The sequence below is a fragment of the Falco biarmicus genome, chromosome 12 (genome assembly GCF_023638135.1).
Source record: "Falco biarmicus isolate bFalBia1 chromosome 12, bFalBia1.pri, whole genome shotgun sequence".
In the NCBI taxonomy this organism is placed as follows: domain Eukaryota; kingdom Metazoa; phylum Chordata; class Aves; order Falconiformes; family Falconidae; genus Falco; species Falco biarmicus.
In genome coordinates, this window is record NC_079299.1 from 1,157,443 (window position 1) to 1,185,190 (window position 27,748).

The 27,748-nt window shown below is 57.1% G+C and overlaps 1 protein-coding gene across 3 annotated transcripts; it reads right to left on the reverse strand.

Moving 5' to 3' along the window:
* Nucleotides 1–1,833: 1,833 nt before the first annotated feature.
* Nucleotides 1,834–27,657, reverse strand: RRBP1 (ribosome binding protein 1). Of its 3 annotated transcripts, XM_056357336.1 has the most exons (25): nucleotides 27,514–27,603; nucleotides 25,419–26,349; nucleotides 20,790–21,491; nucleotides 16,927–17,075; nucleotides 16,580–16,702; nucleotides 15,412–15,564; nucleotides 14,969–15,087; nucleotides 14,027–14,180; nucleotides 12,277–12,415; nucleotides 11,746–11,933; nucleotides 11,533–11,570; nucleotides 10,259–10,349; nucleotides 9,481–9,573; nucleotides 9,024–9,116; nucleotides 8,839–8,919; nucleotides 8,648–8,737; nucleotides 8,124–8,216; nucleotides 6,587–6,658; nucleotides 6,304–6,399; nucleotides 5,774–5,857; nucleotides 4,395–4,493; nucleotides 3,472–3,555; nucleotides 2,895–2,993; nucleotides 2,240–2,383; nucleotides 1,834–1,954 (listed from the first exon to the last, which is right to left on the reverse strand). In XM_056357336.1, the coding sequence occupies exons 3-25, from the start codon at nucleotides 21,469–21,471 to the stop codon at nucleotides 1,916–1,918; spliced, it is 3,003 nt and encodes a 1,000-aa protein (XP_056213311.1). In that variant the 5' UTR covers nucleotides 21,472–21,491; nucleotides 25,419–26,349; nucleotides 27,514–27,603; the 3' UTR covers nucleotides 1,834–1,915. The 3 variants fall into 3 exon arrangements, with proteins under 3 accessions (XP_056213311.1, XP_056213309.1, XP_056213308.1); XM_056357334.1 differs by lacking the exon at nucleotides 4,395–4,493 and having other exon boundaries at nucleotides 27,514–27,609; XM_056357333.1 differs by lacking the exons at nucleotides 4,395–4,493; nucleotides 25,419–26,349 and having other exon boundaries at nucleotides 27,514–27,657.
* Nucleotides 27,658–27,748: the final 91 nt, after the last annotated feature.

Sequence of the window (27,748 nt, forward strand, 5' to 3'; positions counted from 1 at the left end):
GCCTATGCACGTACAACAGGGCTGGGGGATGCAGCAGCAGCAGGGCTTGTAAATGAGTGTGTGGGGTCTCAGCTGCCACGCAAGGGGCTGGGGCCACCACCTGCCGGGGACACACAGCCCTCTGGCCACGTGCGACACTCCACCAGCTCCTGTCCCGCAAGGGACTGCAGGCAGTGATGGAGGGGTGTCACCGAGCCACCCACCGAATCTGGGGAGGCGGGGGTGGTCCTTCTCATGGCTCACCGTGACCCCCCGAAGGTGCTCAGCCCATTTCTGCAATGAGCACTGACGAGCTCAGCACTGATGGGTGCCCCACGTTCTGGGAGCGGCAGCCCTTGCTTGCTCAGCAGAGCCCCAGAGAGCTCGGTGCCTCTGGACAAGGGTGGGAGGCAGGTCTGGAGGGGGGTGGGGGGTGGGGGGCTCTCAGCTTGCCGTTCCCTCAGCCAGAATTCAGCAGGACCCCTTTTTCTTGCCTGATCAGAGACAGGTCACGCACATACCCCACAGCCCAAGTGTGATTTGCACATCCCTTCTCCATCATGACCCCAAAAGCTGCAGTGCTGGGGGGACAGGACACGTGTCTACCCAGTCCTGCCTGCGTGGAGTCTGGTGTGTCTAACATAGAGGTTGAGCACACACTGACATCTCTAGGAACAAAACGGAGGCGGGTCTGGCCTTCATCCCCCTTCCTGGCCTTGGTTCTTCACACACCCCAGAGGCATCAAGTACTTTGGGGGCCTTTTCCCCCCACCAGCTCCTCAAATCCCGCTGATGTCAGTGCCGGGCTCAGCAGCTTTATTGGGAGGAGGCAGGCACCGAGCTGTGACGTGGTCTCTGCCATTTCCTAAGAAACCAACTTGAAATAAAAAAAATAAAAAAAAAAAAAGAGAGAGAAAATAAAAAAAAAAAAAAAGGGAAAAATAGGGGAAAAAAGGGTAAAAGGGTGGGTATGTGTGGATTTTCAAAAGGAAAGCCACAACAAGGGGCGAGCAGAAGGCTGGAGAGCATACCCTTGGGCAGTACCCAAGGACCACCACCACACAGGACCCACAGGGACAGAATTTCAGGGGTGCACTGAGGTTCAAGCGAGCAGGAGCAGCCTGTGCTGGGCTGGCATGGCTGTGCTGCTGTGCCCTGTCCCCATGGCAGGGGACCTCGGGTGCACCGTCAGCGTGAAAACTCACGTGGCTGGAAGGGAAGGCTTCTCTCCTTTATGTATCTTGGAGAAAAAACAGAGGGGATGGCTTTTTGCAGCACAGCAAGCAAGGTGGGGAATAGAGGATCTGCTCCTGGCCACAGCAGGGTCCTTCTTCACTGACCCCAAGCACCTGGCTGGCTTGCAAACTTCATAAAAAATTAATAAATAATAACCGGGAAAATGAAGCAAGGATAAGCTCTTTTCACTACATCATTTTAATTGCATCGACACCCAGAAATACACAAAAGGATACGTGCCAAGAGCCACCCATCAAAGAGAGGCTTCCTTCCATGGTGGGTCTCACTTTCACACTTCTTTCACTCCAACAAACAAACAAAACAAAACAAAAAAAAAAAAAAGAGAGAAAAAAAGGAAAATAAAAGAAAAAAATAATTGCACCAGTTGATGTACAAACACAGTCTTCCCTTTTCACACATTCGTGGGTTCTGCCTGCCCCAACGTGGTCAGTACGGCGCCCTGGGGAACAAACGGTAGTTGTACAAAACAGTATGAAGATTTTCTTATAAACATATGCCTGCACTGTTTACTGGCTGGGTTTTTTTGTTTGGTTTTTTTTTAAGTTTCAAAACTAGGTTTTAAGTCACTAATGGCTTGTAACTTTTATCTACAGTAAATTCAGCATATATTTTTATTTTAGTTTTAGGAATGTGTAAGGCATTTTGGTAAGGTGACGGTAAGGTCTAGGTCACAGACTCGTCAGACTGAAGTCCCTTCCTTCAAACTGTCCTCTTCCCCCTGGAGAAGGAAAAGAGAGGTGGGTTACTCAGCTGGGTCTCAACCTTATCCTCGTGGCAGCTCAAGCATCAAAGCGTTTCACAGATGGGCCAGGTCCTGCCTTTTGAGCAGGGAGAACCATGACCATCATCTCCTGTGCTCCCAGACCTTCCCAAAAGCCACCCAGATGGTTTCTGGCAGCAAGTGCCACCTTGTCTCTGGTTTTCAACCACTGCCTGACACGCGCTCCCCCCTGCCCTCCACCCCAGCACCAAGGGGAGGGATGACTGTGGCCACCACAAGTACCGTTTCCTGAAGTTGTTCTTTCAACTTCTTCACTGTTTCTCTCTCTTTGGCCAGTTGGTCCTGGGTAACCTTCAGTAGCTCCTGTAGCTTGGTTGCTGCCTGGCCCAGGTCCTTTGTTAATTTTTTTTCTTTTTCAAGTTTTTCCTACACGGGAGACAAAAGAAGGCATCTGCCTGAGCCTCCCTTGGCCGTCTGGTGACATTCCCCCCTCCAAAACATCTCAGGTCACCTCAGATCTGCACTGAGCCACCTCGGCAGCCAGAAGCCAGAGGAGCACCCAGCTCCCTCCCTGCTGAAGGAGCTAGGTATCACCCCACCACACCGGCTCCCTTGGAGATGCCATGGGCCGAGACAGCCTCGTGGCAGGAGAATGGTTTCCCGAGATGTGAAAAGCCCAGCCTGGTGAAAGTATCGGCTCGGATCATCCGCCTTCTCTTGGTCAACATGGACAAAGTGGCTGTGACTTGCCCCCTGCTGTCCATAAGCCATGCTGGAGCTCACAGCCAGCCCTGGGCAGGGAGCAACCTGCAGGGGAACCATCCACCTTGCCCCACCAACCCCAGGAAGGATAAGCTATGCCCCTAGTCCTGCCTGGAGACAGCTTTTGCTGTCTTGGTCAAACCCCAAGCACAAGAGAGCAGGGCAGCCAAATCACCTGGAGATGCTGGGCCTCCTCCGTGCCTGGAGCTGCTGCATTTTCAGCTAGTCTCAGCTTTTCCAGCTCTGCCTGCAGACTGCACGCCAAGCTCTGGGCCTGGAAGGGGGACACAGACCCGGTAAGCGGCAGGTGCCTCCCACACCCTGCCCCTCACCACCCCTGGTCCCACTGGCCCTGCCTCGAGGGACCAGGTGGGTCACGCAGCCACTGTCAGACGGCTGGATGCTACATGTGATGCGCCTGTGGTTGCTGATCCATGGGGAAGATGGCACTTGTCACCAGCAGCGGCGTGAAGCCTGGCTAAAGCCCTGAACCTTCAAGGGAAAGAGCTGGCAAACCCCACGGGTGGGCCAGGAGAGGGGCAGTTCCAGGGACCAGCAATGCCACGTGGCTTCAGTACAGCTGCTGCCGGAAGCTCTTCAGATGCGTGAGGGAGTGCAGCCATGTCTGAGATGCAGACAGGGATGGGGAAAAAACCTTCAGAGCAATTCTTCAAATTAATTCTTGAGCTTCATTAGCAGCTAAGAAACCATAATGGCTTTGTAAACCCTTGTATCCTCCTCACCACACCCACCTCCTCCAGCTCCAGCGCCAGCTTTTGCCGCAGCACTTGCTCCTTCTCCACTAGTGTTTCGTTTTGCTCCAGCTGGGTTTTCAACTGTGTTGAGAAAAGGAGAAAACACCCAGAAATAAAATTAAAAAAAAGACCCAAGAGTGAGCTGGTGGGGACATCGCCAAGAAGGCTATACAGAAGAAATGAAAATTGAAGCTTTCCCCAGGGCATCAAATGGCAATAGGTACCAGCATCCCCGCCCCACAGAAAAGCTGGGATAATGCTGATGGCAAGCCCAAGGCTTGGCTTTGCATTGCCAAATTTTGCCTGCCCCTTGGGCAGCGCCAGCTGGGACCTGGGACGAGAGGTACCCCATAGCAGAGGACTTGCCCGGCAGATGCCCATGCCAGGCAGAAGGCTCCACACTTAACTGGATTAAAGGAGATGGAGCCCGGCTCGCGGCAGCAGCACCACTGGTGAAAGGGAAGGGCCACAGCTAATGCCCTCAGCCCAGCTCCAGCAAGACTTACGGAGCCTCTGTAATCCTAATCCCTGCCAGCTGGAAAGGGATCCTGGCGCAGCTGTCAGGCTGTCCCCTTCCTCCAAGAAAACCCAAGCCTGAACCCAATGGGCCACCATCGTGTGACCATGTTGGCCCAAGGGCTTGCAGCATCCCTTGCCTGCCTCCCCCAAAATCCTGCCAGCCTACTGCCAGTGGCAGAGGGCTCCCAAGCGGAACAGCCTGGCAAAAGCCGGCTGGCGACGTGTTCCCAGCAGGAATAGGACGAGGGGCTGGCTTCCCCCCCCCCCCACAGGACAGGAGATGACAACCGTGACAGCCCTGAGCAAAGCCATGTGCGGTTCTCCATGCGGTTAGAGACTGTCAGACAGGACAAGGGACACAGTTAAGGGTCAGGTCAGTGCCCCATGGGCAGCACTCTCACCACCCTAACCTCGAGGGGTGCAGGCTCACTTGGGTAAGCTTGTGACCCTACTTCTCCATCCTGTACATGACTCTTCATCTCACTTAACTGCTGCCTGACCTGGAAGGAGGATCAGCAAGCCTGGCTCAGTTACGCATCTCAACACTGTAGCCGTTACAAGACCCACAAGGACCTACAGGTAAAGTTCGCTAGCTTTTTTGCTTGCACACGAGCTAAAACGTTTGGAAAACCATCTCAGTTTCTGCTGGACGCAGGACAGTGGTACCTAACACAGGCAGCCTGAGGCACAACAGTTCCCAGGGGTGCAGAGCACATGCTTGCGCCTCATCCGCTCTCCTTTGATCACTCAGCATCTTGGTTTAAAGCCACTGCTGAGGCTTTGTACTAACATAGTTGTGTTAAAAAAAGCAATCAAGGCAGGGTAACAGGTCCCGTTTTGCCATAGATCACAGCTGGGGTGGCTGGGGAGGCAGTTACTTGACCACCACCACCTCAAATAAACCCCCCCAACTCCATCCACCAGAGCTCCATCCTGCATTGCAGCAGCACCGGCAGTCACACTGTAAGCTAGCAGCATGCCTCGGCCAGAAGAAAGGGCAGGTTTCTGGATAAGCCCAAATGTGTTCCACACTCAAAGGCACCTGCCCATCTAATGAGATTAAGGCTAATGACAACCCTGCGCCACATTCCCTCAGGAGCAAGAGGCTGAGTAATAGCAGCAAGGCTGGGAAGAGTCACGGCACCCAAGGGACACTGCACTCCCAGCTTGTTCTACTCCAAGTGGCTCCACCAGCCAGCGGTACCCCCAAGGACTTTAAAAACAACCTCCTGAGCCTCTCACAGTGAAATTACGGATTTAAACCCAACAGCTCTTGTGGTTTTGGCAGATCTGGCCCTATATCCCAGTCCTCTCCCCCACTTACCTGCAGAAACCTAGCCCCATCCTTCGGCTCCCTGAGTGACCCCTACACACGGGCTGCACAGCCTCAGCCCTCCCAGCCAGAGGAGGATGGATGGATGGATGCTTAAGGCACCCAAACCCCTACCCCAGGGTGGCGGTGGGGCAACCAGTGTTCAGTGGTGGGGTGGCTGGTTTCTTCTGCTACATGCCAGCTCACACAAGCCTTGCTGCTCTCCCTTCCCACGCCCATCACGGAAGGAAAGGCGGGTAAAAAAAATTTTCTCCTGGGTCTTCAACATCCCCTCTGAAAGCTGGATCAGCCTGGTGCCTGGCAGCACCAGGTTCCACCGTGCCCTGGCCGTGCCTTCCCCCTCTCCCTGAACCTGCAGGGAGGATGCTGGCCCCACCACAGGGCTCGTGAACCAGCCGCACGCAGAGCAGCCAGGTCCCAGCTGGGCAGCTGCAGGATCCCCCTTACCAGGGTCAGCTCCTTGCTCTGCTTCTGTGTTTCTGTCTTTGCTGCCTCCAGCTGCTCCTGGGACTCTGACAAGAGCTGCCTCAGCTGTTGAGGAACAACAATAACAACAAAAGTCCATTTATGCACTTGGTTTTGGAGCCGTTTGGCTCAAGGAAACATTTTTACGATGCAACGTCTTCTCAAAGAGGCCGTGATGGCGTTACTTGCTAACGTAACCTGCCTGCTGATGCCTGCTCAGAGAGAGACAGCTGTGACACAGCTCCGCCTCACCCAAGCCACAGAAATCCCACAGGCCACCGTGGAGCAGCAGACAGCATCTCCTCACAGATCTGTCCCATCACCTTGCCAATGGATCTCCTGAATTCAGGTGTCTACAGCCCAGACTGGAGTGAACACCTCCATCTGTTTTCTCCTGCTTTGCAAAGCTGCAGGTCCCCGATGCACCCCCCAAATCCCTGAAATGTGGATGGGTGGCGAGTCAGGCTTAGAAGAAAGAAGCGTTTAAGAAGGTAAATGGCCGCCACACTTACAACTTCAACTTCTTTTGTGTAGTTCTGGCGTTCGGAGCTGGCTGTCTCCAAGTGATTTTCCAGTTGCCTTTCCAGAAGAGACGTGTATTCCTTTAGCTGGATGAAAAGGGAGGAAAGCATGAGGGGGCTGATTGTCTGTGGTCCAACACATCCCAAACATCCCGTGGTCCAAGCCTGCCTTTCCCAGGGCAAGTCAGGAGGTGGGTTCCGACTCAGCCCAAGCACAGTACGCATCCATCTGGCACCTGCGCGGTGACCTTCTCCCACGCCCAAAAAGCAATACCTGATCTGTGCTCTGCAGATCTGCTTTCAACTTCTCCACCATGTCTTCAAGAGGTTTCAGCTGGAGTTGTGACTAAGCCAGAAAGGATCAGAGAAGGTCAGTGAATGGCACCTCACATGGACACTGAGCATCTTTCATTCAACCAGAAATGGTCCAGCGTTGCACTCCCACCTCCCCCACTTCATCCTGTACCCCAGTGCAGAAGGACCTGACACCAAAGTGGAGCTCCACAGCCTGCAGGGCAGGAGCTCCTCCTCCAGGGAAAGACGAATCCAACATTACATCCGATGCAATTACAGCTTGGGCTGTAAATCATGGAGCAAGGTAACAGCTTTTGCCCACAGGACCAGCTGGCTGTGGTCAGCTTTCAACACCTGAGAAACCGGCACCAAGCTCGGTGCAAGTTCCCTACCGAAAGCACCTTTGGTTTGGAAGCGGCAAGGCAGACATTCCAATGAGGTGTCCGAAAAAGCACAGAGTTTGCATTTAAACCTGGCCTGATTCTTGAAGAGAACTCCACAGTTGCTGAATTTTTTGGAAGGGAGGAATTCACCTCTTCTCCACAGAGAGGCAGGACTGCTCTGGGACCTGCCGAAGCCAGCAGCCATCCATCCCACCACGAACACCCTGCTGCCAGCAGCCACCAGCAGCCACGTCACCCTGCGCAATGAACAGTGCTGCTCCAGGAGCAGCCACCTGCCGGCAGACACCACAGATCTCTCGTACCAGAGCTCCCCCACCTCCCTGCAGCCCCACTTGACTCCAGAATCCCGTGTGAGCGGTGGGGAGCCAGGCTGGGGAAAGCAGCTCCATCTCCGTTCTGCGTTCAAGAGGGAGGAGATAAGTCTGCTCTGCAGAAAAGGCACAGCTGGCCAAGTTCTCCCAGGCTCCAGCTAAGTCACGAGAGCTCGTGAAACACGCTCCTCACTCAACCCCTGGGCAGCAAGGGCTCTCTGGCAGCTGCTGGCTGGCTGGCTGACTAGGGAGAGCGGTACCGAGAGCTGGACAGACAGCTGGACCCAGAGCTATGTGCAGTGCGTGGCTTGGACCTCTCCTTTCCAAAGGCTGAACAAACGCCAAGGTCAGCCTGGGTTTTGAGAACAAGCCAAGTTCCTCTGACAGCGGGAGCCCCTGAGCCCCGCACGTGCTCTCCTCCCGCCAGGCCACCCCCGCCAGCAGGGCTCAGCCCAGCTTCCCAGCACTGGGTCACTGCAGCGGTGACAACCACCATGCCCAAACCCGGGAGCTGCGCCATTCCTCCCGCTCCGCTGGCAGGCTCTCGGCACCCACCAGGCAGGGAGGTGGCATCCAGGAGGAAGAAAAGCTTAGCTCCTACGTGAGGTGGGCTTCTTGGCGGCTGGTTTGGTGACAGGAGGGGTGGGTTTGGGGTGAAGAGAAAGTCCCCGTGTCTCAAGAGTTCGAGGCTGGCAGGAACAGTTAGGGCCATCAGCTGATCTATAGCTCACAGCCCCTCTGCTCCCCCCCCGAGTCTGGCCCCACGCACAACAAACCCGAATGGTGTGCCCTGAACACGCACCTTCTGGAGTTCCTCTTCAGATGCTGTGAGCTTTGCCTTCCACACCTGCTCCTCCTCCTCCACACTCTTCTGCAGGTCTCGCAGCATCCCTTCCTGTTGGCAAAGCCTCAATGAGCCCAAACCTCCCCCGGCCCCCCCCAGGCTGAGCAGTGTCAGGGCTGGAAGCCCTGGCATACCCAACACCTCTCCAAGGATCTGGGTGACAGAACTAGGTGCCTCAGGTGGGGCTAGGGGCTCCCAGCTGCCAGGCTGGCTCAACCACCCTGATCACCAGAGCCTCTTGCCGTGCCATACCCCACCACCACCAGGAAGGTTTCCAACACAATTAGGCTGAAGAAAAGCTTTAAAAATCCAGACTTCTCCTATTCCCCTGTCTCACTCACTGACAAACAGCTTTCCACACAGCACCCACCAATACACCAAGAAATGCCCACCATGAGCTCACGGACAGCCTGGGCTGCCAGAGACCTCTCAAGAGGTATTTCTAGTGGAAGGACACCCCAGCACAAAGGGCTGCAACTTACTGTCTCTGCAAGGATAGCTCTGTACTGCTCGCATTCTGCTTGTAAAGTGCTTTGCGCTTCCTCTGCCTCTTTTAATTTAAGTGCTGAATCCTGAAAAGAGAGGGAAGGGATGGAGAGAGAGAGGTGAGGAAAAGGAACGAGTGACCCTCAGGCATTCCCTCGCCCTTCCATTTTCCACCCCCTTCACTTACCAGTGGCTCTGTTGCAATTCTCTGCTGCTTTAACGCATCCATGGTCTTTTCCTTCAGCTCTTGTAGCCACATGTCATAATCCTGAGTTTGAAAAAAAAGAAGACAAGGAAGAAAAAGGATGCTTAGACACTTGTCCTTCCCATGCGGTGGAGGCTCTGCGGGGGGCTGGGAAAGCCCGTGCCCACCTGCTGCGAGGACACATCGACCCCAGGGAGGACAGAGAGCAGCGTCTCCTTGGTTTGTGTCTGGAGCACATCCAGCTGTTGGGCCAGCTCCTCCTGTAACAGGGAGAAAGTGGCATGGGATGGAGATCTTGGCCGCCTGCTGTCCAGGCTGCCAGTGCCAGTCCTGCTTTTTTACTGGGGTGAGCCAGCACCGGGACACCAGCCAACAGAGAAAACTGCTGCCGCTGAGAACCATGAAAACATTCTTTCCAGTTCAGCCGTCCCCTGGTTCCCCCATGATCAGTACCAGGACACAGGGCCCTCAAGACAAACTCTGGAGATGCTCGCAGGAGGGTTGGGCCAGCGCTGTGCCCAAGAGGAGGCAGGCAACCCAGGGCAAGCATCTCTGGTGGCTCAGGGAGGCTGAATGTTCCCTTAAACCACCAGCACCACCACTACAGAGAAATCCCAGGCTCACCTTTGCTTTTGTAGCAGCAAGTAGTTTTTCCTCGCACACCTTCTCCACCGTGGCCAACGCTTCCATTGCTTTCCAGTTCTTCTCACGCAGGTCCTGCCGAGACCACACACACAGAGGCCAATAAGCCACACATCACGCCAAAGGCCACCAAGCTGCTTGTTGGCACTGTGGAGGATTCAAAGCCTCCGCTCAGGAAGAGAAGCAGCAGCCAGTTGCTTTGGCCAAGGCTCTTCCATCCCACCGCCCACGTGAGCCCCCTTCCCCTCCATCCCTGCAGCCACCCAATGCACCGCACCGTTCAGGGGGGGACTCAAGGGAGCAGAGCAAAGCTGGGTACAGGCAGGAGCCCCAGGAGCAGCTCTCAGGGCGCCTGCAGAGGACACAGGCTAAGTGGAAGGCTGCAAGGCTGCCTCCACACAACCGATACCACCTTGTAGTAGAGGGATAAGGAGCAGAGGGACCCCTGCTCAGGGGCTGCCTTGACCCTGCTGGGGTAGGATCTCCCTGATGTACCACGTCTTAAACCTCCCAAGAGAGCTGGGGGCGGACATCTCCACCCAGGCAGCCCACCAGCTCAAGCTGCGCAGCCTGCCGGGGAGATTCCTGCTCTGGCAGACGAGGCAAGCCACCAGTGCTCCACGGGGCTGGAAGAGCCTCTGGCCGCACCATGGAGCCATCGGTAGCTGACTACAATGGGTGGTCATTCAATCTCCAGAGATCTGGGTTTTGGAGGAGAAAACCGTGAGCAGCAAAAGCTGAGCCCAGTTAGTTCACTCACATTGTTTTTAATCTTCTGTTGCTCCATCGCCTCTCGCAGCTCTGTGGCCTCCCTTTCCAAGGATGACAGTTGGTCCATCTTCTCCTGGAGCCTGGAAGGGCAGGATGCAGGAGTGAGTCTCAGCATCTGCGTTCCTCCCAGGTAGCAAGCTCCTGAGATGGGGACCACAGCCCTTCCTATCCCGGTCTGCTCCAGGATCTATCCACAGCAGGAGGAAGAGGGAGCAGGACAAAAAACCACAGCCATGGCAATACTGGAGGGAGATCTAGTTTTCTACCTGCTTATCAGCAATAACCAGCCAGTGAGTAGCTGGCTGTACACCCAGGACAAGAGGAAGAAGTAACCTGATCCAACGGCTAGAAATTCCAACTTACACAACTGGGACTGCTCCCAACACACTCCCATCCACGGCTCACTAGGCTAAGAGAGCCCACAGTGCTGCTTTTGAAAGCATCACCCTACTACCTTGAGCGACCATAAATCAGGGCTGTCGACCAGCCACCTGAGAGCCTGCAGCTTCCCCCCACAGCCCCAGATCCACCATCTGCCCTGAAGGGAGCCTCAGCTTGAGCAGACCAAGGAAGTTTCAGGTCCTTGACAAGAACCACTCAAGTCTCTTGAGGGTCCCAGGACAACTGAACAGCTGCCCTCCTTTAAAGGAATGCTGCATGCTCGCTGGCAGTGAGGGCATCTAAGAAATCCTCCTCCTGTGCAGACCCTGAGCCGGTGGAGGTGCCCAACACACAGACAAAGGGCAGCAAGCACAGGTCGTGACATGGGAAACTCCAGTGAAATGCCAGGAAACCTTTCTGCACTGGAGGGGAGGGCAGAGGTTGTTGAACACTAGGACCCAGAGAGGAGGTGAATTTCCACCCTTGGAGACACCTGGAAACATCCCCCGAGAGCCTCCTCTGGCTGGCCCAGCTTTGAGCAGGGGCCTGGATCAGAGACATCCCACCCAACACCCCATCCCGCCACCACCAGAACCCCCTTATTCTGCAGGACCAGCCAGCTTCCATGTGTCTGCCAGCAGCTACAGCCTTACTTCGGAACGGACTGGCTGTTATTTGGGGCCAGCACCGGAGCCAAGTTTTGTTTTACACAGCTGTGCTGGCCAGGATTGACCTTGCCTTCCCAGCTCCACAGTCCCCGAGCCTGCCTAACAGAGAGGGCGGGAAGCCCTCACCCATAGGGCTCAGCTCCTGGGGAAGCCTGGGACACAGGGACAGCAAGCTGGAGGTGCTGCGGCAGTTCCCATGTGTAGCCAGACCCACCTTGACCGCAGCTGCTTCATTTCTGCTTCGTTGGCTGCCTGGAAGACAGAAAGCACTCTCATTACCTGTCCTAGGCAGTGATGCAGGTCAGCCTTCTCTGCAGCATCCCAGAGCAAAGAGAACACAGGTACCGCGTTAACCCCGCGTAAAAACCCCTGCTCGAGCGGTGTAACCCCCTCTCCTCCCCCCACCCCAATTAAACGAGCATGTGACCTGCAAGTCTCTGTCTTTTTCTGCCTCCCTCATCTGGCCTGCCTCCAGCAGAGCTTCGATGGATTTGATCCTCTCCAGGAGTCTCATATTCTCCAAGCTGGCATCCTGCAGTTTCCCCTTCATGTTGTCCAGCTCCAGCAACTTGCTTTTGACCTCTGTTTCGGAGCTCAGCAGCTTGGCCTGCAGTTCTGTTGGAGGAAGGGCAGAGAAACACGGTAAGGTAGGTGCAAACAAACCGGGAGACTCCCTGCCCTGCCTAAGCAGGACTCCTGGCCAAGGAAGCCTTGGCTGTGGGTGCTTCCAGGAGGCACAGATGGGGCAGGCAGGGATGCAGGACAGCCCAGGAGAGAGGGACTGGAGTGGCATCCTAGGACAGGACCACAGAGCAGTCCCACATCTTGCTCGCACCAACGCCAACCTAACAAGTCCCTGGGTCTACTGCTTGCCCCAACCAGCCCCACCAGTAAGCACCCGTCCCCGAAAGCTCCATGCCTGCCCCACAGCCCCCCCATGCTGATCCAAGGCCCTCACCAGCAATGCTCTGCTGCTGTCCTTTGGCCTTTTCTGCCTCCGCTAACAAGCTTTTGTAGCTGGTTTGGGTTCTGCAGAGCTCGTCACTGACTTCGTCCAGCCTCTTCTGCAGCGTCGCCTCCACTTCCCTTTGGGAAGCCTGCACAGCAGGAAGAGAAGGCTTTCCATAGCGTGCCAGGCACCCCAGCCAATTTGAAGCAAAGCTCCATGTGTCACAATGTTATTTTTAAGCTGTGCTTTGAGGGGTGGTGGTGGTGTAAGTCATCCTTCCCCCCATGCTCCCCCTATGCATGAAGCATCTTGCCTCATGCTCATGTTTTATCATTTGCCAGCCCTCAAGTGGGAAGCAGACAACACCCCAGCATCTCCGTTCCGGGCCAAGACCACGGCCATCTTCCCCGGCCATCCTCCCCTCCGGAAAGCCAAGCTCTGAAAAACCTCTTAAAGCCCTGCTCCTAGCGCAGCCCCAGGCCAGGAGGGAGAGGTACTGCCACGGTGCTTAGCAGGACAGAGACATCCAGCCACGTGTTTCCACACACGGAGAAATTTTCTGTGCGGTTTGGGCCAGGGTATACTTTTTTTTTCCATCTTAGAAAGCAGTGAAGAAGAGGCCTGGCCAAGGCAGGCCCTTCGAAGGGGAAGGCAGAGGAGGGGGACGAGGAGCATGCTGCAAACCAGCAGCTCTACGAGTAGCGCCCTTGCAGATGGAGGGAAATTGCTTTGCATGGAGGGGACATAAAGTGGTAAACCAGCAGCCCCATCTCTGACTAATGCTTCCAGAACCACCAAGCAAGCAGGACTTTTCTGCTTTTTGAGGATTTGACCCTGTATCCTCAGCTCAGAGCTCCAGGTGTTACTGTGGAGCACATTCTCCCTAAGTGCCTTCAACACATCGCTAGCTTTAAAGTCTTCCAGGTATTATGGTTTGTTTAATTAGTATTAAGGTGTACAGCAAGCTGGAAGCCCTGGAGAAGTTCTCCAAAAAGCATGCCAAGAAGCTGGTGTTTTGGGTCAGGAAGGCGGCTTCTGCCTTCACACCGGCTGCATGCCTACATCACCCCCCTCACTCCTCACCTGCAAAAGCAGCAGGGGCCAAAACCAGCCCAGCAAAAGGAGATCTGCACCCTCAGGCACCCAAAAAATTATAAGGATATTGAAGGCCCCTTCCTTTAGGACCGCCTCTGCAAAACCACTTTGGCATGCACAGATAAAGGCCTCCACCACAACATACCCTTCACTGAGAGGCCAGAGCAATTCGGAGACCACAGTGCAGGAGGGACACATTGCATCCCTTACCATGTCTGCCATCCTTGGGGGAAAGAAGTGAAAGTTCCCGGGTCAGGGGTACTTGGGATCAATGCTCCCAGCCCCTGGCAGAGCTGAATCCCAGCAGGAGTGCTGCTACCCCCCAGAAGATGCTCCTCCCTGCTTGGCTTCAGCCCACCTGCCAGCGATGCGCCACTGCTCCAGCAGCGTGCTCAGAGGCTCTACCTGGGAGGTGTCCTTTAAACACCCCTAAAAACCCCAAATCCAGCCACACCCCGGAGACAACAACAAAGCCACGAGCTCTACCTCCTGCACCAAGGGCTTAAGACTCAAGAGGGAGCACCCACGTCCTCGTGAGCACCCACTGGCAGGGGCCACTGGGTTCCTCTCTCACCTGAGGCTACCACCCAGCACGGTGCACCATCTAGGCTTCCCCCCCACCCTCACACCCGGGGGGGAGCAGGTTTGCAGGCGCTTGCCTGACCTGCAGCTGCTCCATCTGCTTCTCCAAGGCCAATGCTTTGATCTCCCAGCTCTTCCTCTGCTGCTCCTCTTGCTGCAGCACCTCCGACTTCTCAGACAGCTCTTTCATCAGCTTGCTGCACTCCTGCCGTAGCTTGGCCACCTCAGCGTTTTGCCTGCACCAAGAGAAGCAGCGTTATTCCAGCCCGCAGGCCAGTCAAGCATCCCTGGTGTTACCCAGGGGGAACACATCCTCCTGTGGGTCTGATAACAGGGCTTGAGACATCTCAACAGTTGCATTGGCCTGTTTCTGGGACACGCCTGGTCCTTCAGGGATGGGGTGGAAGGAGCTGACACATCAGTTCCAAAAGCTCCGTTTCAATCACAGGAGACATTCCTTTCTCATGAAATAGAAGATGCAAGGATCTGTGTTCCCAGACACAGGAGAAAGCACTCTAAGCAGCTGGAGTCTGCTCTGAAATTAGTTGACCACTGTTAATCACCAGCCATTTCAGACTTTCTACAAAAAGGAGCACCAAATTCTTCCCCCTAGCTCCTGGTTGTTCTGTATGCACCAGGCAGGTCTCGGTTCTCTGCAGCATCACTCCCATCAAACAGCCAGCGACATTTCTTCTGAAGTTGGTGAGCACAAGCTCCCCAAAGTGTGGAGAAATGCTGCAGCGCCTTCTGGTCCCCTCTGCCCCCTCCGCTAGCATCAGCACAGGTGACCCCAAAGCAGAGAGGGTTTCCCCTGCCCTTCCACTTGGCAAAAACATCCTTGTTTCCCCTGCCAGGCCGCCAAAAGCCATTTGGCAATCTCTTCCTCACTCCCTCCTCTACCTCCAGCTAGCTGGGGCGTCTGTAGAAGCACCCTCCAGAAAGGGGGTGGCCAAGCCTGATGGGCAGTCACCCCCAGGGCTTGCCAGAGGGCGGCCCCAGGCTCTGCCCCCCGCCCCAGTCTTACTTGCTCTCCATCTGGCTGCTGGTCTGGTTGAGGGCATCCCTCAGGATGGAGTTCTCCTGCTGCAGGCGAGCCAGCTGCGTGTTGGGGCCGTTCTCCAGCTGCTCCTGCAGGGTCCGGATCTAGGGGGAGACCAACAGCGGTTAATGCCGCCGCCGCCAGCCCCTCAGCTCTCCCCTGAGGAGCCCACTCCATGGGCAAGAGGGACTGGCAAGGAAGCCACAGCGAGCTGTCTGCTGATGCTGACAGTCCCCGGGGCTGCCGCATCCCATGAGGATGCTCCCACATCCCTCTTCTACAGCTCAGGAGCACTGCGGGGCTCTCGCCCCTCCCTGAGGCTCTGGCCCCCTCGTCCACCTCGGTCTTCTCCAAAAGACCAGGCAGCTGCCACCGAGGGCCAGCCGGCAGCCAGCGGAGGAAGCTGCAGAGCACCGCGTGGGGCTCACCTTGCCCTGCAGCTGCTGCGTTTCGCTGACATGGTCCTGGTAGCTGGCCTGCATGCGTGCCTGCACCGCTGCCATCTCCTGCTCGCGGGCCAGCAGCTGCTCCCTCAGCTTGCCCTCCACGGCCGTCGCCTTGGCCCGCTCGGCCGCCAGCTCCTTCGAGGAGACAAGCCACCCGGTCAGTCCTCAGCGCAGGAACTTCCCTGCTTTAAGGGGACTCTCGAAACAAGTGGCCTCCGAGCTCAGAAGACTTTAAGAAGTGTAACCCTTTCGGCGCTGCCCCCAGGCCCAGCTACACCGTTCCGCACTTACATTTCCTCCTGCATTAAGCTTTGGGCTCAGTGGCCACTGGATGCCACTGTTGTTCCACACTGGGCCAGCTAAGAGACAGGAGTGACAGCCTGGAATTTTATTCCCCTCCCCGGCCCCAGGATCAATATCATCACATCAAGTCTGGGGCAAAGCAGGAAAACTAAAAAAAAGAAAACACCCCCACAAACCAAACACACCCCCCCTCCGCCCCCTGCCAAGGCAGGGGTGCTCTCTTGGCCGGCTGGGTGATGCCGTGCCGCTGCCCGGGGCTGCCTGCACAGGCCGGGGCTTAGCACAGCACTCAGTGCACAGGGTGGCTTCGCCCTCTCCTCTCCTGCCTGCAGGCAGATGGACCTGCTGCAGCAGGGTCCTGGCGGCTGCGGGGCAGGAGGTGCTGAGCACGACGCGCCGGGGGTCCCTTCTGACTTCAACACCCAACGAGAGGTGGAGGCAAGGGGCTGAGTCAGGCAAGGGGGCTGTAAATAGCACCAGGCTCCTTAAAAAGGGACTGATCAACACCTCCTCAGCTCAGGGGCTCTGCCAAGAGATGAGAAGGGCTTTATTGTCCTCCGTAAAGCAGCAGAAAGCTGCAGTCTCTTGCGGGCACGGCTTCAGCCCGCTCCTGCTGCGGCTGCCAACAGGACACGTGCCTCCCCGGGCTGGATCAGGCCCAGGAGAGGAGCTCAGGTGGGCATCTCCTCCCCTTTTGGGGGAGAAAACAGCAAGCAGATGAAGGGCCCAGAGAACCCCTGCGCTTCACCTCCAAGGGCGGGTGAGATGCGGGGAGAGGGAGGCACACGGCGAGCCGTGAGGCGCAGAGCCCGTGCCAGGGGTGCCGGGAGGGCTGCGCGGCACTTACCTTGCTCAGCTCCCGCATCTTGTTTCTGGCAGCGGCTGCAGCCTCCTGCTCTGTGGCGAGCTGCTTCTCCTTCTCCTCCAGCTGGCGTTTCAGGACAGTGACAGGGTCACCCTTCTGCGTGGCCTGCCGGCGCAGGGTGGCACATCAGCGGGGACCGCCACCGACCGATCCAACCCCTCCCCCCCACACGCACAGGGTCCTGCCCTCTGCTCCAGGGAAAATTCAGCTCCTGCCTCTAAGGCTGCCCCTCGGGGGACAGCCTGCCCGAAAACGGGCTGCCTTCACCCCTCCGCACCCCCGGAGGCTCGGCCCAGCCCTGGTGGCCACGGCGGTGCTGGCAGCCCTACCGTGTGCCAGGTGTCCTGGACGATGCCCGCTTTCTCCGTCAGGATCTCGATGAGCCGCTGGGCCTCCCCCTCGCTGAACGCCGTGCTGCTGACAGTGGACACAAGCGTCTTGTAGGGCAGGTAGAGGGGCCCATCCGAGTCCGCAGGTGCTGGGGAGGAGAGAGGAGGGGTTGGGAGCGCTCGAGCCAACGGCAGGGCTGAGTAGCATCACCTCAGTTGACTTCAACCCCATAACTGCCATTTCACACCAGCAACCGCCCAGATTTCCACAGCCAAGTTTGATACCTCTCTAATTGAAAGCAACGTGACGAGCGCTGGGGACGGCGCCCACCACAGACAAGTGTTCCCTGAGCCAGCTGCCACCTCTGCCTGGCTCTGCTACTGCTCCCGCCGCCCTGCCACCGCCCTCCATCACACTGAGCGATTGCAGCCGGAGCTGGGCACGCTTTGCTCATGCCAGGGAGCAGAGACATGGTGGGCATCAGAAGCTGGACTCCATCATGACACAGCCTCGCTGGGGGATTTTGCTCCGCGCAGTGGTGCCGGTGATGGCAGAGCAGCAAGGTCATCTCCTGCCTTTCACCAGGCTGGTTCGTTCCAGCCCTTCGCTAAGGGAACGAGATGACTCCAGCCCTTCTCCTATCCCTCTGCTAATCCGGGAAAGCCAAGGAGCATCAGGGGCCATGATGCTGTCGTAGAACTACAGTGCAAGTGGTCATGACAGTTAAGAGGGTGGCAGGCAGTGGTCCGGGAGTTCCTGCACAGTAGGTATGGCCTAGTAGCTTATTTTCCTTAAAAATCCCATAAGAAAGAGCAGTTTGGATTCCAGTCTCTTGAATGCAGAGCTCAGACGCCACAAGCAGCAAGGACAAAAAGGAGGAGGAGGTGCTGCAGGCATCGAAGCAGAGCTTCCCCTGCAGCGCCTGGGGAGGAGCCCACGCTGGAGCAGGTTCACCCTGATGGACTGCAGCCCATGGAAGTCCCCAGGCTGGAGCAGGGGAAAGGTGTGAGGAGGAAGGAGTGGCAGAGAGGAGCTGTTATGGACTGACTGCAGCCCCCAGCTCCCTGCACCACTCAGGGAGGGGAGGTAGAGAAGTCAAGTGGGAAGGGGTGAATTGAGCCTGGGAAGAGGGGTAGGAGAGGAAGGTCTCATCCTCCTTTTGTCTCTGTTTCTCATCTACTTTAATGGGGAAAAATTTAAACTAGCTCTCCCCAAGTCACGCCTGGGTTGCCTGTGATAGTAGTTGCTAAGTAATCACCCTGTCTCTCTCCTGACCCACAAGCTTCACCATCATATTTTCTCCTCCATGTTGTTGAGGAAGGGGGAGTAAGAGAGTGGCTGGGTGGGTGGCTGGCAGCCAGCCACAGACAACCCACCACAGCAACAGAGTAGCAAAGTCTGGGAATGCCTAGCAGCTCCAGCACACACTCTTTGCTCCTGGCTTCTGCTAGATCCATTTGGGATGGCTGCGCTAAGCCCTGGCAGCAGCAGAGTCTGCGTCCCCAGCAGCAGCCACTTCCCAGCAACAGAGTCAGGGCAGCTCCACCGACTTGTGCAACCGGGGCCCAAGTGCTTGGCTCAGAGTTTACTCCTTCTGGCCATGGCACAGGCGCAGGACAGCACGTCACATCCCCTGGCCCAGTCCCACCAGGTGGAGGGCCCCACCAAACAAAATTTTGCCCACCTCCTGCCAGCGCCACGCGAGCAAGCCTTGCACAAGGCAGACACGACACAAACCCCACCTTGCAGCTGGCAAGGGGAGCTGGGGAAGCGTGCCAGCCCGTGGTGAAAGGCAGCCAGTGCTGCTGCCGAGCCTGCTCGCAGAGTCAGAACCCTCCCGCCTCACCGAAGGAAGCAGCGAAACAAGCAGCAGCCATGCAGGCAAAGCTGCATGGGATGAGGGGTCTGAAAAGTTGCTTCCCAAACCCAGGGAGACACAGACAATCCTTGCATGGAGCCCCCCACCTGGGGGCTGCAGCCCGGATTGGGTACCCACGCGTGTTTCATGGCAGAGCATGGCTCCTGCTACCACAGATAATGGGGCGCGAGTACACATGAACCATTTGCGAGCAAGTTTTTTATGTGATGCAGGAGGCTAAAAACAAACCACACAAGAGGAAAATACCCCAAGCTGCTCTTGTCAGGTTTGCCATCTGTTTCAGTGCCGAGCACGTGTCTTTGAACACTCTGAACACCCACTTTTATCTGCCACGGGATAATTTGTTGCTTCTGCCTTTGAGGAGAGACCGACCACAGCCGTCAAAAGGCTGCCCGCTATACCTTGGGCAAACTGCAGCCAGCTTTGTGGTGCAAAAGAGCTTTCCTCTGAAAAATCCCACAGGAGCAGCTAAGACATCACTCTTGGCTTTTAAAACATGCAGGATCGGGACTTCATACCCAAAGGAGTAGATGCTCAGAGCAGGCAAAACCACTCCCAACTTAACACGTGCTAAAAGCCCATCTCCCATCCAGACTCCCTTGGCTGTTACAGCTTGGATTCAGTGTTTTTCAGCATTAAGAGAAGTGCATCCCTGCGTGCATGTGCCAAAACCAGCCACCTACAGTCTCCCCAACACTATCTCTGTGATACCCTCCAGCAGCGGCCGCTCACACTGTTTCAAACCTGGTCACTATGTGGAGATGGCCTTTAGGGAAATCCTTTCCTCAGAGGAGCAGATACGAGGGTTTTAACCTGACCTCAGAGACCAGCAGCCACAAAATGTCCTGCTGAGTAGCAGGGCCCTCTCCCAGAACACGGGTGCGGGAACTGCCAGGTTCCATGGCAGCCTAGGTTTGAACATCTGGAGAAGGCTGGCAAGTAGGGGTGTCTTTTTGTTTGGTTTTCTTGTAAAGAAAGAAAGAAATGAAACCTACGCATCACAGCTTTGAGAACACCTGACAGATATTCTCCCGCGTGTCCCTATGGGAACACTTCTACAGGTCTGAAAGCTCTCATGTTTTACTGCCTGTAATTATCACTTAACCAAAAATAAAACCCAAACTGTTCATGCTGGTGCAATGAGAAGCAAGAATCCAGCTACAGAGCCGCTTCTCCCCTCCCTACGCGCATTTACACCCTGCAGAGTGCAGGACCACCTTCTTTAATCTCTCCCACCTCCGAGTCAACCAAGTGAGGCATGAAAGGCAACAGGCAAGTTTTCCCTTCCCTGTGATGTATCCAAAGTTACTTCCCCCTAACTATCCTATCATCAGCCTCCCGCAGTACAAAATCCCTTCGGTCCTCTCTCTTTCAACAGGCTGGTTTTCACTAGCATTGAAGAAGGAGGAAACTAGCAGTGACCCATCTCCCCGTAGAAGAAGAGTAGTAGAGCTCCTGTGTACTCCTAATAATCAGGGGTGGAAGGAGAAAACACCATGCCTTGGCTTCCTGTCCAGATGTCCAGCACCCTGGCAGCTGCTTCCCCCTCCTCCAGGACAGGTCCGTGCCCCTCCTTCTCACTCTCGATGCACAGACCTGCTCAGAGACCCGCCAACAGCACATCTGAGAGGAACCGGCAACTCCCCAACATCTGTGCGCTGGACTGAGGAGCTAAGCACCAACCAGGGGTACCCGACGCAGGAGGCAACACATTACAGAGAGCAAACGAGTCAATAAACTCTTGACCTTAACTCTACTCCCCCCACCCCAAGAGAACTACAGTCCAGTACGAGCCTTTTTGAGCCCACCTTCCCCTTGGTGCACATGGTCCATCCCACCAGAGACAGCCTTTCTGCAGCTGCCCTGTTTCCAACACTGAAGAAAAACAAAGAGATCTCGGACTGGGAGAGCTCTGCTTTGACAGCACCAAGATGCCCTGCCAGCTTACCCAACAGGGATATATGCAGAGGAACTTGGCCTTACCTGGCTCACTCTTCTTCTTGGATGCAGCTTTCTTCTTGACAGGTCCATTATGCTTCTGCTCCTCATGGGTTGGAAGAGCATTGCTTTTCTTGATGGTTACGGAGCTGACCACCGGAGCACTTTGCTGTGTGCCAACCGGTGGCACGGCCACAACAGGCACCTCCTTAGGGGTCACCTCCAGGACAGGAGAACTTTTGGAGACGCTGACAGGAGGCGAAGCCAACACCGGGCTGGGAGCAGGCTCTACCTTTGCCACCTTCTTCTCCTTCTTCCTCTTCTCCTTAGGTGACGGAGCAGGTTTCTCCTTTTCCTGGGGGGCTACGGACACCGTTGCAACCGGAGATGCAACGGTTACAGGCTCAGGCACCACAGCAGGCTTAACAACCACCTGCTTGGGAGAGTCCCTTGCTTCCCGAGTCAGGGGCTGCTCTGGGATCTTTCCATTAGGCTTCTCTTCCTTTTTCTTTCCTTTTCCTTTTTTCTCAACAGGTTTCTCTTTCTTCTTTGTCTCTTTTTTCTGCTGCTGGGTCGTCTTAAGCTCTTTGCGTTGCTTGGCCAAGGCTTCCTCATAAGAAGTCTCCTTCATGGAGAAGGTGGACACCAGGAAGATCCCGATGGCTGATACCACCATAAAACCTCCAAAGACCATAACACCCAGCGTCTGAGGGTCATAGACATCCATCCTGCCTTATTCTTCTGTGCCTACAAGACACCAGAACAACAGTTAGTGGGGAAAACAAAGAGGTACAATGGCCTTTCTGTGAGCAGCAAGTTTCCTATGTCCATCTGTGTTTCCAAACGGCACCACGCTCCACAAAGTGCTCAGGATTCACACACCTCTGGTGAGGGCAACCTGCCGACACCCCCCGCCACCTCCCAGGTTTGCAATCCCCCGCTGCGCTGCCTGTGCACGACCCTGGGCAATCCCTGCAGCCCTGCAGCAGTAAGAGAGCCCGTTTCCAGACGGCCTGGTGCAGTCTGGCCAAGACCTGGGGTCTCCCTGGGCCACCTGGCCTTATCACTGCGCCCAGGCGCAGGTGGAAGTGCATCCAGGGTCTCAGCTTTGGAATAAAACATCCCCCTGGAAGGGGAAAGCATACACGGGAGAGCTTTCCCCAGCTTTGCAACAGCCCTGGCCGCCTCCCTTTGCCACCCGCACCCTGCGGCACTGCTGGCCTCTGCCCAGCCTGGCAGGGAGGACGCGCGGTGACCACATCCCACTGGGTAGCTGCTCCCAGCCTCCAGTGACAAGAACCACCCCAGCAATGATGCTACAGATGTCATGTCACACAGAGAACCAAGACGCTACCATCTCCTTGAGATGCAAACACCAGGAAAAGGCCTCAGTTCAAGCCAAAAAAATGCAAAGCATGGTCATTAACCATCTCATCTCCCCAGTAGATGCCCGCAGGAAGAAACGAGACTTGCAAAGGGAGCACTGGATATGGCGCTTCTCTTTCCAGCTCTGCTATTAACTGGCGGGCAAACTGGGCACATGGTCCTTTCCCACCCTCCTCTCCACGCTCAGGTTCTCCATCCATAACACATGGAGCAGCAACGGAGACTGTACTGCCTGGTCTGAGACCTGGCAGGCAGGGTGCAGCCCCACGTGGAGGAAGATGCTGCTGCCTCCACTCTTCTTAACCGCTAACCAAACCCCGTCCCGAGTCTGGAAGCCAGGCTCTTCCCCGCTGTCCCACTCGCGCGTTTCCCCCGTGGGCATCACCTCCATGTGGCTCACAACCCCCCCGATGCTGCAGTCAGGCAGTTCATCTGCGCAGGGGCACTCCCCAGGAGGTGCCCGGCTGCGCTTTCTCGTGATCAACGCATCAAGCCCTCGGCTATCAGAAGTTCCCATCCCCGCGCTTAACTGTAAACATTATTGAATTTCCTCTTTAAGAGGTTGCGGGTTGGGGATGGAGGGAGCGGCTGGAAAGGGAGGAGGCAAAAATAAGAATAAAACTAAGGAGATCAGCATCTTTTCAAAACCTCAGTGCTCGCAGGGAGAGACCTCGGAGCTTCTCCCTTTCTCACAGCCGACAGCTGCCGAATCCGCACCGGTGCAGCCAGGAGGTGACAGTGCAATGAAAATGTCACCTCCAACCCCAGGGGGGTTGTTGAGAGCTGTTTCAACCAGCAGCCCAGCTCTCCCTGCCCGTCTCGCCAAGCAGAAGCAGCAGAGCCGGCAGGCGGGCAGGCTGCCAACGCCAGCTGGAACCAGCCTCCCCCGGCAGGGCCACGGTCCTACCCCAGGGCACCGCGCGAGATCCCAGCTGATACTACCGGCATCGCTACCACAGGTCCGTCCTGGCCGTCTGGGATTTCAGCGGCCTCAGCCGGCTCCATCCCAGCACAGCTGGTGCCAGCCCCCTCCCTCCTGACAACGGAGCATCACTTTGGGATGGTCCCCATCGGGACAGAGGGATTATTCCTAACCTGCAGGGTGAAAAGGGCTGGATTTCCTCTTCCTGGCAGGAAATAGAAACGAGGGTCCAGAGAACATGTACCCACGTCCTTCTGCTGGCTTTAGGGCCAGACCAGTGCGCCCTGGAGCTGACCAGGGCAGAACTGAGCGCCCTGCATTCCTCACCTGGCAACCCCAACAATGCGCTGGTACCAACAGAGCTGCTGACCTCGCGCTGCCACCACGTCAGACTTAGGTCAAAATTCACCACTCCAGCTTAGGGCAAGGGCATCACTGACTGCTGGCAAACGCCCTCCAGCCCCGTCAGCTGCTCCCGCCGCCTCCCAAAGCAGCTGGATGGAGCCCACGGAGGATGGGAACAAAGGAAAAAGCCCAAAACTACTGCTACAGAGGCATCTACCATGCAGAGGACAGATGAAAGAGGACAGCATTATTAGGCAGAGGCTGAGGCAGTGAACTAGGTGAGATGGCAGTGCTGGCCTCGCTGCTGTCATCCCCCCCCCCCCCCCCCCCCCCCCCCCGCCAAGCCCAATCACCCCATGCTCCCCCTCCCCTGCAGGCAGCCTCACCCAGCACCACTGCAGTAAAAGCTGCCTGTACCTTTGCCTCCTCTCAGGCTTTACAGCCAGGGTGAGATAACAACGCAGATTAGCCTTAAAGTCCTCCCTAGCTAAACAAAAAAAACCCACCGAAAATTTAAAAAGCAAAACAACCCCCTCCAAAACAAAGCCCACAGAAGAAGCAAGCAGCCCAGAGCGCTAACCTAGAGGAGCTGCAAGACAAGCTGCCGCAGCAGCCGGAGCTTGTGAAAGCAGTGGAGATGCTTGCATGGGCCATTTGCAATGTCCCACTGCTGGACCAGAGAAACCCTGCGCTGCTCCCAAGGACAAACGTTCCGAGAGAAAATGCAAAACAGAGTGAAAGATACTGACGGGGCAGCAATTACTCCCAGCAGTGCTATCACGGCAAAGAGAAACTTTGGTCCTGTCTCAACACACGTGCCCCGCAGCCCCGGTGCTGACTCCGAGGAGCAAGTTCTACCAGTAGAGTTCCTCCTGTGGCCGAGACTTGGCACGGACCAGCCCAACAACTCGTCCAGGGAAGAGCCTATCACTGGAGCGGCGCAGAGCTGGCAGCAGGCTGTGTACTGCCACACGCGCTTCAATCAAACCAGGCTGGCTTTGGCATTCGGGGGATAAGGAAAAATCTTCCTCTGGGAGCTTCCTGATGCATAAATGCAAGAAGCAAAGTGCCGCAGTGTTAGCATCAGAAGCGCAGCCCTGCACTGGCATTTCCTGGCCTCGCTGCCTTTGCCCTTCCAAGGGCTGAAAGTTTTGCTCCCGGATTTGCCCAGCAAGGCACGGCACGGCACCCCTTGCGAGCACGGTGGCAGGAGCGCACTTGCCTTGCCCTTCAGCAGAAAAGCCCGCTGCACTTCCTACCTGCACACAGTCTCAGCCAGGACATGGAAAAGCAGAGCACTGAAGGCACTGTTCCTTGTCTGTTCACGGATGCCTAAAGGGTAGTTTTGCAGGTACAGGTTTGGCTAGACAGCCAGGCTTTGAGGAGGCTTGAAGACTTCAGCATCCTCTTCTCTGTATCTTCTGGTTGTCCATGGGACTTTGTCCCACGGCATTTTTCAATCTGATGCCCAGGCTGTTTTGGGCGAGGGCTGGGTGCCCAAGGGCAGCAGGGCCACCACCAGCTATCAGAGTCCACATTCAAAAACTCATGTTCATGTCCAACACTGAACACGTTTACCCTGCATGAAGTTTCTTGAGCGGGATCATCCCCTAATCCTCACCCAGCCAAAACAGTGGAAATCATCAAATATCTCCACATGCAAACTCCTTCCCCAAAATAGCTTGTTCCATTAAAGCTTTTCACCACCACCAGAACAGGAATAAGACAGACAACTGGTATTGCACTTGGCTTGAAATGCTGTGCTCCGACTCTCCCATTCCTATGGCTTTTCTTCATTATCCATCAAATTTTCCAACATCCCAGATAACAGCCCAGGTGTCCAGGCCTCCCTTGCCACCCTGCAGTCACCTCTGCTTGCCCTGAGCAAAAGTCCAACTTGCTCTAAGGAAGCAAAACCAGTAAAGCACTCAGCCTTGCTGTTTTTTCAGCACCAATTTCCAAGCTGAACCAACCCCCAGACACGCAGTGCAATGGCACCAGTGCCACGCTCAGCGACTTACTTGCCAGAGACAGCTAAGTGTCCGAAACCAGGCCACAGCTTTCCCACCTCTTCAGCCTTTCCTCCCTTCTGCGACCACTTCCATGAAATCCACGGGAATTCAGTATCGTTGAGACTCAGCCCTCCACCAGCCCTGGTTTAAATCGGCTGGGTCAAGCGCCAGGTGGGCAGAGGCAAAGGAGGAGACAAGGTTGTGCAGTAACTACAGAAAACTTCCTTCTTTAGGCAGCCAAAAGGAAAATATTTGTTATCTTCTCCTGGTCTGGATAGGTGCTGCAGATGGGAAAAGATGCTCTTTGGAAGCAGGACACCACTCCTCCTGCAATCCAAGGCTTGCACTTTGCTGTTGAAGTGGCATCTCAGGTTAGAGCCACGCAGAGGAGGAGGTGATGGGGTGGTCAGAGGGCAGAGAAAGTGAGAACTGGGGTCGCACAGCTGGGCGCTGCACAGCCCACAGCAACACCTGCCTGCGAGGCGCCCACGGTTCCCTCCACAGCCCCTCGCAGCAGGGGAAGAAAACACACAAATAAAAAGCTCTTCCCTTCCTAAACGCACAGAGACAGGTCAGGCAAAGCTGGCTGACCCAACACACAAGTTTCACGGCTGAGATTTTGGCTTTTTCCAAAAGGCACCATTATCTCCCGGGCCATCAGGGCAAGCAGCAGGCAGCGCCTAAGGGACCGGCCGCTGTGTGGGGGAGACACTGCCCGGCCCCCCCTCAAAGCAATAAGGTCTTGTCTCCTTCCCTGCCCCCCGGTGCGAGCTTTCCTCCCCAGCGGGCAGAGGCACGGCCGGGGCAGCGTTCTTCCAGCAGGACGGGGCCAGGGAACCGGGAGGCCTGATCCTGCCGGCAGCCGGGCAGCCCGGCCCCAGGAGCGCTGCCGGCAGGGACAACCCCCGACACTCCCGCTCCCGGAGCTCCGCTCTCCGCCCTGTCGCGACAGAGAAGAGACAAGAATTACAATCCGAGGCGCAGAGCCGAGGGGCGGCGAGGGGACCCCGCCCGGCCCCCAGCAGCCGGCCCCACGGTAGGGTGTCCGGGTGCGCGGCCCGTCACCCCGCGCCGAGCAACAGCCGCGGCCCCGCGGGCGCCCCGTGCCCCGGCGGGCGGGGGTCCCCCGGCGGCGCTGCCGGCTCCGTGCCCCGCCGGAGAGCGGGGGGCAAAACAGGAAAAAGGGAGGAAACCCCGAGAACCCCCCCGTCCGTGCACGGGAGAGCGCAGCCGCGCCGTAAGGCAGCTGCAGCTGGGGTAACCCGGCGGCGGCGAGCAGGAGTTTCCCTCCCCAGGAGCGGCGTGTCCCCCCGCCGGTTCGGGGTGCGCACCCCCAGCGGCACCCGGCCACGCGGCTCCTGGCAGCGCCGCTGTGACACTGACACTGCCGGGGGGCCCCGCCGTGCCGCCGGCCACGTGTGCACGCCGGCCCCGCCGGCCCGCGGCGGGAGGAGCTGGGGGGGCCGCCGGGAAACCCACCGGGAAGCTGGTGGCATCCCCACGGCAGGGACCTTGGGGGGGGGGGGGGGGCTTCGCTTATGGGGTCCCCGCCTCTCTCCAAAAGCTTCAGGCATCGCCACACTGTGCTGCTGGGGGTCTCCCAGCGCTGGGGGGGATTTTTAAGGCGGGGGGGGGGGGGGAATTATTAAGGAGTAAATATAAATAAATAAATGGGGAACAACGCCGGAGAGCTGTGACCTTCTGTAACCGCGCTTAATCAGATTAATGAATTTCATCAGGCCGGGCTGGGGAACAGTCTGAGCGCTGCGGGGCGGCGGGGCGGCCGGGGGGGCGCGGGGGGCCCTCGGCGGCGGCCGCGCACGCCGCCATTCCGCACCGCCCTCACCGCGGGGCCATTCATCCAGTCGACCCTCTCGCCCCCCCCGCAAACGTGGCCAGACCCCAAACCCGGGGTCGCAGGCACGCGCCCCCCCGCCCCGCCAGGCGGGACAGCGTCCCACGCGTGGGAGCGGCGCGGCCGCGGAGGGGGTCTCCGCTCCGCGGCTGCTGACAGTCGCGGACGGGGGTGTCGCCCCCCTCCCCACTCAAGACCCGCGCAGAAGGGGATGGGGATAGGGAGGGGTCGGCACCGGCGCCTACCCACCCGTGCGGGTCGCGGTCCCTCCTCAGCGCCGCGGCCGTGTGGAGTCGTGGCACTTTCCGCCGCGGTCTCGCCGGGCTCGGCCGGCCCGGCCCGGCCCTCCCCGCCCCGCCCCCCCCCCCCTCGCGCCGCGCCGCGGGGCCCACTCAGCGCGCCGGGGCGGGCCGGGGCGGGGGGCGGGGCCTCTGCGGGGCGGGGGGCGGGCACGGGGCGGGGCCGCTGCGAGGCCGGGGGGCTG